Here is a 12,184-nt window from a genome sequence, read left to right as displayed (position 1 = left end):
CTCTGGTAACTGGATTCAAGACCTGAACATCTTTAATATAAAAGCAGAACAGCACTGCATATCTTTTCAAATATTCTCTGAGAAGCACACTCTCACCTCAGTCTCCAGGAATCTTCGCAATGCTCTCTTCTTTTTAATGCTTTTGCGCCGAACATACACGGCGAATGTCAGGCCCACAATGACGATGATGAAGAGGCCACCAATAACTCCCGCAGCAATCAGAGGGGTTCTAGCAATCAGAATCAGAGACTTTATTTTTAGGTACAGTGAGAGACCGAAGAATGGTTGGGTACATAAAACACAATCATTTGGAAAGCTTATTAACTGTCTTATGACCAGAACGTCTAAGTCAGTCCAAATGGGAAGTCTGGGGGAAACACATTAACATATGGTATGACTTTTCTTGTTTTTAATCAATATACCAATTCTACTTTTTTCAAACTGCCATGCACATGTGGGGAGTCGTGTGGACAAGGAGATACAACATGCACTTTGATGGCAAACGCAAATCTGCAATGGCAAAATAAGGATACAGGTATCTGCAGTTTTCCTGCAAGAGCTTTAACTATGCTTACTCTTTGACTCCAACTAGATTAACTCGCGGGCTTGTGCATTTAGTGGAAAACAAACTAATGAAAAATTCCCAAACTACCAATATGATGTGTCTAACTGAGTATGGAGGAAATGAGAGGCAACTTCAAACATGGTGTTTCACAGACAAATCTGGAGGCGTTATACTCATACACCTTCCTCAAGTGGAGGATATTTATATATGAACAATGTAATTCATGACTAGAACCATGCACCCTCTTGGAACTCCTGGTTCATTACTATTACACACAAACGTTTTGGTCAGGGGCTATGGCTGCACCCATCTGGTTTTGCTGTGGCTTTTCAGCACAGCCAAATCCCAGACCAAAAGACTGGTGTGTTGGAGCCAAAAAACTCCTGGAACAATGCCAAGTAAGGCTCAGCTTTTGCACAAGACCTGTTGTCCCCCTACTACTCCTGTAACTCTTTTCAACTTTCCAGGATCTTGAGCAGCATGAGTTACAATTACTAATTTGTTTTTCCACAGTGATAAGATATAGTAGGCTGGCATCACGGTACATACTACGCAAGCACAAAACAAAAAGACTGTCTCAGAGAGTCACTTTGTTTGACTTAGGTGCCCACATTTGGAGATCGCCTACACAGTCAGTGGAGAAAAGCAGGCTCCCTCCGAAGAAAAAGTCACAGTGATAGGTGCTCTGAGTCAGTTTTCTTTCTCTCTCTCCCCGCTCCATCTCTAAAGGGTGGGTAGCGGCCTCCAAACCAAAACCTTAAATTAGGCATTTTCACAGAATATCAACAACTTACTAGCATAAACACACTCACAGCATTTAACATCCCTCCAACAATGGCTGGACAGTAGCTGAAAAGATGGGTAAAAAGAGACAGCATGATAGCAGCAGAGTATAAACGGTGCCAAAACCACTGCCTGGTAACTACAGGAAATACGTTAACTATTGTCAAGATTGTGGAAATACCACTGCTATGCTTTAACAGCCTTCCTGGGTTATGTCTGAATGATGATGAAAGATACATTATGGCCTATTAATAAAAATGAGCCACACAGCTATTGAAAATTTAAAGGAGTCTCCCATAGAAATAGTAAATTGATTTATCTGCCCCTTTATTCTTCTTTTTATGTCCTACCACAAAGCTGAGCAGTGGGAAGCAGTGCCATCTAACCTAGTTTGGTATATTAAGGTGTGTCTACATTACCACTGAGCACCATTTTGAAGCCCATCTCTAAACTATCCTAACTGTCCCTTGTCACTGCAGTTTGGTTCAGAGAGGTCTCAAAGCACACAACCTGGATTCATTTCAGATACCAACCAGAAGATATGTTTCTGGAGTGCACCTAATCTGCTCCAACCTCTAACTGGCGTTAAGGTCCATAGGATCAAACTAGAGCTAACCCAAAGAAAAATCCCTTGCAGCAAACATAGCCTAGACATGGGGACGATTTCCTATTTCATCCTCCAGCTCCAATCCTATTGCGTCACTCACTTCACATTAACAGAGACAAAGCCTCATATTCCCTCATCTAGTTATTAAAGCGCCGTGTTTAAAGCACCGCTATCATGTTTGCTCAGGGAAAACACATTAACATTACACAACACTGTAAGGCTTATTATAGTTCAAAGAGTTTACAAAGGAAACCATAAAGCCTGCAAATAAAGGAAACTGAATGTTGTCTGGCTGTGAAATGGATTATGATGTTTGGGAAATACAAGTTCAGTACCACCTACTCCTCAGGCAGAGACACTCCTCCTTCATCTAGTTTGGCCTTAAGACACATTCCCCATTCTAATCCCATTGGTTACTCTGCCGATTTTGAGTGCAGAGCTCAGATTAAAGGACCTGGCATATCCACCCAAAACAACGCTCCTCTTCATTTGCACGTCCTTTCCATGATGCTGATGCAAGAAACTCTTTAATAGGCAATTATGAAAAACACCGAACATCAAAAGACTTCTATGGAGCTAGTACTGACTAATGTTCTTGAGCAGAGGAATTTTTTTTTTTATGCTGTATGAACAATCATATAATTTTTAACAAACACCACCAAACCACAGACTGACAAAACAGGCCGGAGATCTCTCAGCTTTAAAGGGAATATTAATAACTATCATAACAGCTGTCAAAATAAATAATTAGAGTTTTATGGTACTGTGTATACTAAAAATGGTCCAAACAATATTTACATGATAGACCATAATAAGGAAACTGCTCCAAAGGAGACATAATGACTAGTGAAGAAAATAAAATGAAGTTACAAATTCCTTGCAGCCCTTTTGTTGTTGTAGAGTACAGGTGTTCAAAATGAATCTTTCTGATCCATTGTGTCAACTGGCGTTGGCTTTAAAAGAAAGTCCTCATCATTTTTAGTAGTGAACTGAAAAAAAGCAAATAATTTTCAAAAACTCATCCAAACAAGTATTTAGTCATTAATGTGAAATATGCTGTAATTGCATATTATATCTGAATTTTCAGGAGGTACCATCTAAACACACTATTAAGCAAGCTTAAAAAGGGAGTGTAAGAGGAATAACATAACGTGAGGGGAAAAAATAAAACATATTTAAATGCTAAACAAATAACTGTAATGCATAAAAAGTTTTATTTTGAACTCAAATAGTGCTCACCTTCCTTCACTCATAAATCCACTATCCTCACATAAAAATCATGACAGACGCAAACATCACAAACCTAAATGGATGCGATTGTATACCGTACAGCTTCTCCTCACTCTGCTACTGAGCTAAGCCCCAAAGTCAACAATCATGTGTTTTATTTGCTACAATACCAAATGACAAGTCACTGCCTTCAGTGCTTTCTGGTATCATCAGTGCAGGTTGTGTTGTTTCCAACCACATGTAGATTATTTTCTAAGCCCAGTTTTCTGGGTGTCACCTACCTCATTTGGGTTATTTTTACTTATGTTCATTTGGCTGAGTTTGCTTTTCTATCTATTCTGCTAACATTTTCAAGTTCCCTATATCATTTCTCTACTATTTTCATGTTTGCAGTGTCTTATATTTAATACCCCAGTAAATTTCATTAACATGCTGTTTACCTTTCTTTTACATAATTGTTAAGGTTGTTTAACATGGATCCCTGCAAGGTGGTGCGGATCAGAGATGCTGCTGAAGACACAAAACCTATCTCCTATTTTGTTTTTTTTAATCCACTCCTTTTTTTGCATATGCACCTAACCAACAGTTCAGCTTCACATACAGCTGGACACACAAATCTCCTTATCTCTAGTGGCATTAAGGGCTTAATCCACTTACATTTTTGTTACATTACTGTCCCACAACCACCTCTGTGAATGCAATTCACTACATTTGCCCACCTCAGACTACTGCCCACTTAAAACTAATGCCATGAAAGTTAACAGGAGCAACGTTGACGCAGAGACAAAAATTTCACTATCAAAAAATGCCATTTTGTTGAAGTAATTTTGGAAAACATGGAGGCCCCGTTTCTCTGTTAGGGCTCAGAAAGGCTCAAATCAAGCAACGAGAGGCAGTTCCATGTCAGTCTTGCCCATCCAGCATAAATAATGGACAGCCGAAAGTCGATCCTAGCTCACATTTCTTTCAGTTCCACTATGAACCCACCAACAGGAAACTCCTCATACAGCAACTACTTTCCTTTACACACTGAAAATCTATCCCACAGGGTGAAAAAAACCTCTGCTAGGTGTTTCTGGACTTTCATGCTCATCACAATACACTTAGCAGTCCAAGAAATACGGCCCTCAATCATAATTCAACCCCAATAATTCATTTGCTATCCCCCACCCCTCCCCTCAGCTGAGGACAGACTACCCAATTAATGATTGGAAAAGGCAGCAGCAGGGGAGGCAGTGGGAGGGAAAAAAATCACATGTGAAAAATCCTGCCTTTTAAACTGGAAACTGTCTATCTGTGGCTAAAAGTTGAAAGTAAGATTCTAGTATTCCCTTAGGAGAAATTAATAATATATATTTCTTTTTAAATATGTACTGTGTTTTCATATTTAGAAGCATGTAACACCCACTCCCACACACCAAACTTGAGACAAAAAGTTCAAAGTTAGCATTCCAAGATGGACAAGGATGCTCAACAGGGGGGCTCGTATCATTCCATCCACTCCAAGACATCAAAACATCTGCAATTCCCACGGTGTTTTGAGACCAGGTATTAAAGCCTAATTACTGATTTAGATGAGTACATGGTCTCATACTCTTCACTAGAGAGTGCAGCAGAAGCAGGAAAGGAAATCGAATTGTGGTCCATGGAGTAAAGCTGAGAGAGAACACCTGTTTTTCTGTCTTTGGCATTAACCCACCTAATACGATATGTAAATAAATTGAGCTTTGAAGCTGAGCTGTTAGAGGGCTTTAAGTTCCTGCCTCAACTTTCCCCTCCTTTGAGTTTTATCTATATATCCAAACAGGATTCATTACAACCTTGAATATTTGCTAAATGGTTCCTTCTTGTAAATTTCCATTATCAAGGCATTATTTTTTCCTGATGGACGATTCATACATTCGGCATTCCTCACCCCTTCCCTCAGTGGGGAGTTCAGCTGACTTTGAAGCTGCACTTTTAGTCATCTAACGGATTCTGCTAATCCTGGAACGATAATCTTAGTATTTAAAATATAGAAGATAAACAACCAGACTGGGAAGCAAATTTGTGTACGTTTTAATAGCTTCTTCTCTGCTGTGCAGCACTCCCCTGGCAGAGCTCTACAACCACAACTTCCAAAGTGCCTGGTGTTCACGAAATGGTGCTCCCTGGGGGTGGGAAGAATTCATCTAATGTTATGCACATTAAGACGTGCTTTGCTTTATATTTTTCTTTTTCAAGAACAAGGCTCCCTTCCCCCTTTCTCCACCTAATCTGAAGGTGTTTGAACACTGACAAATGTCACCCTTTATGTACAGATTAGGAGTTTCATCACGCATAAACACAAATTTTAACCCACAGCTGATCTCATGATTACTACCAATTCCGCATTTAATCTAGATATGAGCAAACTGCATTCCATTGTACTGTCACCTAACTGTAGTTACTCTGGTGGCAGGTAGTTCTAGCCACAACTTTTCAACATGCAAAATGACCGCAATGTTGCAGTCTGTGTCTAGGCCCATTCAGAAGTTAAACATCAAACACAGTTTTCACTTTGGACAAGGCTAATGCTGACAAAGATATCTATAGTCAAAATCGCTTTTTCCTTACCCACACTGGTTCCTATATTGAAGCCTTCCTCAAGCAAGTATTTAAGGACATTTCTAGATCACTATCATCAAGTTATCTGTATGCTCAAAGTTTTTTCACCAGCTTTGCCAAATGAGAAGAACATGTGCAGAACAAAGACTTGCAGTCTCCAATTGACAGTGTACACCCTTTCCTCCTCTAGTACTCCACTAACCAAGATGTGCTGTTGAGAGCAACTGTGCTGTTAGGATACATCAAAATGTTTAACATACAGTGACATCATTTACTGAAGGTTTGCACATATTTTGGTTATCAAGAGTGTTCACTGCAAACAAAACACCAACAAGATGCAAACAAATATATTATATGCATTCCCTAAATTGTAAAACTGTGTCCTGCTCATGCCTCATTTTTTAAAAAGGTAGGATTCCTCATTTCACTCAGCAAAATAAATGAGGACAAAGAAAAAAATATTAAGTATAGCTTTGAAAATGCATATAACCTAGAATTCTAGACATTAATATGTATTGATTATAAATTTATGATATCTTTATTATCATTACGTGCACACAGTGCACAATGGGTTTCTTTAAAACTAGTTTTAAATCTGAATGGCATAATTTAGGAGAACAACTACATTTCTGTTATGTTTTCACCATAAATTACTAAGAACTCTCAATTTTAATTCCCTGTTAATACAGTTGACTAGGAATAAATACTGAAATCTCTGGGATTACAGTACCAATATGGAGGCTTTTCATGGGCTTCTCTCCCTATAAACCTGAAAAGCCTACCTGACATCTCTTGCACCCTGGTATTTTTAGGCTGAGATTTTTCTTTTCTGCCACAACGTAAAAAAGGAATGCTACTGTTACGAACTTGCACAGTGACTTTGTTTTGAGGCTTGTGCTTTAAGTAAACAGATTAACGTTCCCTGTAAAATATGCCGAGTCAGGCCCCATGTAATGTAGATTGATTTATCTGTGACAGAAAGCCCATTAAATCCCCTAGATTGGACTCACAGGTGAAGCCAGTTCATCAAGTAAAAGAACAATCCTCTTTATAAACTTGTCATATTTCCCATTTTCTTTGGAAAGAGTAATATTTTGCTTTAAATAAAGAAAACTAGACCTGTAATGACCATGGGCGCTGGTGGACTGCTCTGAAACTAAAACCATCAACATTAGCTCAAAGAGTTTCTCTCTGCATAAAGCATTCCGGTTAGAAGCAATAAACTCAGACTGCTTCTCTGCAACCAGTTGCAGTCAACTGGATCTATGATTATATCTATGTACCTGAAATTATTAATAAGAAAACATGCTTTTCTCAAATAGAAACATAAAGCGCATTTTCCTGTATGACATTATATGCTGAGAGACTACTTTGTCTAAAGGCACTGCTTTCTACTCATAAACTGTCAAATCCAAGAGCACAGTCTGAGGCAGAGCACGTTACATCGCTTGAGGAGCTGGAGAAATACAAGGTAGTGCCCATATTAAATCAGTAGGTAGCCAAAACATTCAATGGGAGCTCAGTCATATAGAGAATACAAATCCTAACATAAAATTGGCCATTGAAACTGAGCAGGAACATTCCTTCACTCCGCAATAGGTGTTCAGGGCAGATTTTTATAACGTTTTCTTCATTGCTACATTTTGGTTTCTATTATATGTTCTAGCAGCCATGGGCAAGCCAATTACCTTCACCCTACATCCTGTACAACTTCCAAGCAGAAGGCTGAACTTGAGCCTAAATGGCTCAGAAATTATTTCAGCCTGCCCTCAGCTTTGCTCCACCAGTGATGGTACAGATGAGTGAATACTGCAGTCAGTATTAATAGGAATTCATTAACATTTCAGGTGGCAGCTTGATTCAGTCTAACACATGCCATTTTTTCTTTACAGTTAACAAACAATTATGTAGATAGGTGTATGCTGCAGAGTTTGGAAAAACAATCAGATCTCTGAGGACATGTATTCATGATGAATTAGACATTCACTACCTCGTTCTCTAAAATTTTGGTACCCGATATTTGGTACAGAACACGGAGGGAAATTCACTTCAGTTGGGTGATAAATCAAACCACAAAGAAGAGCGAACAGGAAGGAATGTTTGGGAGTATTTTAAATAACCAACAGGAGGTAACCTGTTTGAACACTGTGCTCTTCCTTCTGCTATTGTTTTAAACACTTTCCAAATTCCACTGGTGGAAAGTGCTTGTAATTCACTTAAGTTCCTGTTAAGTGGTTGCTGAAATTGAGCTATTCAACATACAAAATATCCAAACCCATACATGACTGAGCGAAATGTTGCCTGTAGGACTGCACAGGTGGTTTGCCTGCCTTTAAGGAGCTGCAAGAGGAAGGTTTGTCTACCCCACACTCTTCATTTTTACTTTACTTCAAAAATCATCATCTTTCTTTTGAAAATGCATTGATCTCTCTTTTTATACCTTTTGATTGTTTTTTGGAATGCCAGTCTTTCCTGAGAGTAATCGTTCAGAAGATTTAAAGGAGCACAGAGCACATTTTTTGTCTTAAGTGGTTGTGAACACCGGACTCTTCCCGGTTCCAGCTTTGAAGCAGATGGGGCAGCGAGTGTTTGCTTTCACAAGCTCCAGGAGTATTTCACAGTAGGGAGCCTTCAAAGAACTCTATTTGGGCACCAAGTCTGAGATTCTGTCCCAGATTCCCTCCTTCTGAAGGCTTTATGACTTTACATTTCTGCTTTGTGAGAACAGATTCTGTACGTTAAAGAGAGCCCTAACTTCCACCAGACCACTTCTGGTCCAGCTCTGCACCTACACTCCCATGAGCTGTCTCACCAAGGTGAACAAGCCTTTTCACATGGGCGAGCAGTCAGGCTAAGGTTCAGCACTGAACACTGGCAGAGGGGAAAAAAAAAAAAAAAACATCAAAATGAGACATGATAAACTCATGAGAACAGGCCTGTCACACTATGTTCCCGACGTTCAAGTTTCTTGCCGTATCCAATCATTTGTTTTGTGATAAATGTAGAGCTTACGTGGGTTTCAGCTGAGGTTTTTTGACAAGTGGTGGCATTAAAGCATCTTTTGGACCTATGTCCGAGATTAAAGTTAGAGTGCATGGAGGATTTGTAGAAGAATGTGTTTGGAAATACGGACCCATATATCGTGCACGTATTACATATATTCATACATATATACACACACGCACATATGATTACATTTTTTTCCTTCAAAGTCTAAATCAAAATAGTAACACTTCAACATAGTAATGCTTCATTCGACACTGGTATAAATGTATATATAAATACAGCATTTGAAACATTTATTAGAATACTATTAATGGCCATGATGCTGTTAACTTCAACGTACGTTTTAGCTACACTTCATTTGAGTTCTACATACGCAGAATTTATCTTTCTGGAACATAGCAGGGAATAAATGCAGCCAGTGCTCATAAATATCGAGGAAAATCCAAGGTAGGTAAAAAGCAGGGTATAAGGAATTTATTTCTGAGTGTGCCTGATGCTGGTTTTGGATTTATCACTATTATTTTACAAGCATAGCGTTCTGTCCAAATGCCCTACACAAATTATATTAATCATTAGAAAATCCCATTTGATTATGGGGAAAAACTCACATAAAATTGAGATCCTCCTTCTGACACAGGGCTTATACAGGATCATCTCCTATACGAGAATATGCCCAAAAATTCTACTATGTCTCTAACTTATCAGTCATCCCCCAGTAGTTCTTACATTACCATGTGGAGCAGAGAGAAACTCTGTCTACCTTGCAACTCGTCTTAATTCTAGTCATCATCCCACTGCCAGCATTTCCACAGAGGCCATTCAGAAAAAAAAAGTTCCACTTAGAAGCTCTGAACCCACCCACCTTCACTGCTCTCCTCCGCGTCCACAGCCACCCAAAGGAATCTATTTCACTACACTGGCTGTAAAGCGAGCCAAGGGAAACCAAACTTTATGAATACTATCCTCATCTCCTATTCTCAGCTCTACTGATGATTTTTTTTTGTGTCTATGTACACAGCAACCTCCTATCATCTTGATAGTCACAGATGTGACTTGATTAGAAAAACAGCTTGTGTCCATGGTGAGGCTACTGCTCAGAGTAACCCAGACTCTACAACAGCTGTTTTATTATGATTATTTTGCAGTACAGTATGGCCCACATAAAGGCAAATGATAATTTAGTAAAACAGCTCTTCCTTCTCCCAAATTTCAGTATGATAGAACATTCCAGAATTTATTGCAGATACTGCCTTATCTATGCATCTTCCAAATGATAAAATAGCTCTTCCAATAGCTGCTAAACTCCCAGAACAGAGCAGGGCAAGTATCTGGGAAAACAGTCATCCAGCTTAAAAATCTCTTTTTCCTCTTTCAGCCACAAACCCTTTCCTCTCCCCCCGCCACCAGACCCCCAAACCTAAGTACCAGCCTCTCTGGCAGACAGCGGATCCTGCTGACTTTTTGTGCCTTTTGGGTTTCACAGCTTCTGAAGCTCATTAGGGCTCAAGAAAACAAGGAGAGAGAGGGCTCAGACATCTTTTTGCCCTGCCTCTATCGTAACGGAGAGAGAGATTGCCTCTCATCCCACTTCAAAAGTATATGTTTGAAGTATTTAAGTGAGAAGAGCACAAAAAGGTTGAGGAAACCAGCTAGAGAGAATACACAGAAACATACTGCTACAGCTACAGGTTTTGCCTTGCTTTCTTAGTAATTGTCTTTTTCTCACTGGAATTCTCCTGGAAAGTGAAAGAGCTCCCTTATTTTAAAAATCCATTGATTAAAAGATGACTGAAACATCCCAAAGTTTGGAATTTGGAGCCTGATCCACTGGTTGATCCAGGAAATCAAAGCAGAGAGAGTTCATGCAAAGCTGAAGTGGTGAGAGCACGGAACTTAGGCTGCATCCAAGTCATTTACATGCAAAGGATATCGCTGCCACGAGGGAGGGAAAAACATATCTACAGGAGATGGGACTGTTTTAAAGCTAGAATATTATCTCTTCAATCTGTTCTTTGTCTATTATCCTTACTGCGATTGAGACTACGCATATTAACAACTAGTGGTCCATTTTTAATGCAGGAATACTTTTTACTTTTTTTCCCCCTTACATCAGACCATGAGGGGCAGGAAAAGAGGTAATTTATTTCTGAAATGTACACATTTTCTTTAAGGAAGGTTATTCAATCAAACAAAGCAATGCCCACTGATACAGAGCCCACTGAAATGAACTGAAAATTTCCCAATGGCTGATTCAAGCCTACTGGGAACTTAGAAGAGACCAGTTTGGCCACTGCCATGCTGGGGAATTGCCCAGCTAGAATTAGTCCTCTTCCCTCCAGTCTACCAGGTCATCGCTGATTCTTTGCTTCTAACCAACCAACCTACAGGATCCGTATATCTTCGTCCATGCTCCCGGTATTATTTTCAGATTAATTTGCAGATTAACATGCTATATTGCCAAAAGTAGGGATCACAGTGTCTCGTCTCATCTCTTCAGCATGACTTGTAAGACTATACTCAGCAACACTGACATCAAGCCTAGAGGTTCTAACTTGGCTGAACCTTAACAGCATTAACCGGAGCAAACCAAATGGTAACAAATAATTAAAAACACATCCTCTGTCCTTTTGTTTGTTCTACTTTTCCTCTGTCACCTCTTCTTTTCACTCACGTTATGTTGCTTTACAGCTTCTGTGCCTTCTAAGAAATATCTGTGCTACTTAATTTCAGTGACATATCTAAACATCATTAGGTTTACTACAAGTAGGCAGCTATGACTTAAAATGGAACAGCAAGTAAAATAAGAACATGTAATGAAAATCCAAGTAAGCGTTTTAAGAGGCAATGTCGTGGTTTAACCCAGCAGGCAGCTAAACACCACACAGCCGTTCACGCACTCCCCCTGCAGTGGGATGGGGGAGAGAATCGGAAAAAAAAGGTAAAACTTGCGGATTAAAATAAAGACAATTTAGTGGGACAGAAAAGGAGGGGAAAAATAATAATAATGATAGAAGAATACACAAAACAAGTGATGCACAATGCAATTGCTCACCACCCGCTGATTGATGCCCAGCCAGTTCCCCAGCTGCGGCCGCGCCCCCCTCTGGCCAACTTGCCCCAGTTTTTTGTTCAGCATGATGTCATATGGTATAGGATATCCCTTTGGTCAGTTGGGTCAGCTGTCCTGGCTGTGTCCCCTTCCAGCTTCTTGTGCACCTCCAGCCTCCTCGCTGGCAAGGCAGTATGAGAAACTGAAAAGTCCTTGACTTAGTATAAGCACCTCTCAGCAACAACTAAAACATCAGTGTGTTATCAACATTATTCTCATACTAAATCCAAAACACAGCACTATACCAGCTACTAGAAGAAAAAATAACTCTATCCCAGCCAAAACCAGGACAGGCAAG

At 39.7% G+C, this 12,184-nt stretch overlaps 1 protein-coding gene across 1 annotated transcript in view; it reads right to left on the bottom strand.

Annotated features, from left to right (window-relative positions):
- Positions 1 to 12,184, bottom strand: part of ERBB4 (erb-b2 receptor tyrosine kinase 4) — a gene marked incomplete at both ends in the record, with an annotated part of 639,842 nt that overhangs the window by 127,631 nt on the left and 500,027 nt on the right. The window contains one exon of the mRNA XM_082312566.1: positions 97 to 229. Coding sequence (XP_082168692.1) covers positions 97 to 229 — 133 coding nt within the window. The remainder of the gene's footprint in view (positions 1 to 96; positions 230 to 12,184) is intronic.

The sequence above is a fragment of the Platalea leucorodia genome, assembly GCF_965183815.1.
Source record: "Platalea leucorodia genome assembly, chromosome: 5".
NCBI lineage: Eukaryota > Metazoa > Chordata > Aves > Pelecaniformes > Threskiornithidae > Platalea > Platalea leucorodia.
The sequence above is the reverse complement of the archived record's forward strand: the minus strand, read 5'-3'. Positions and strand labels throughout refer to the sequence as shown.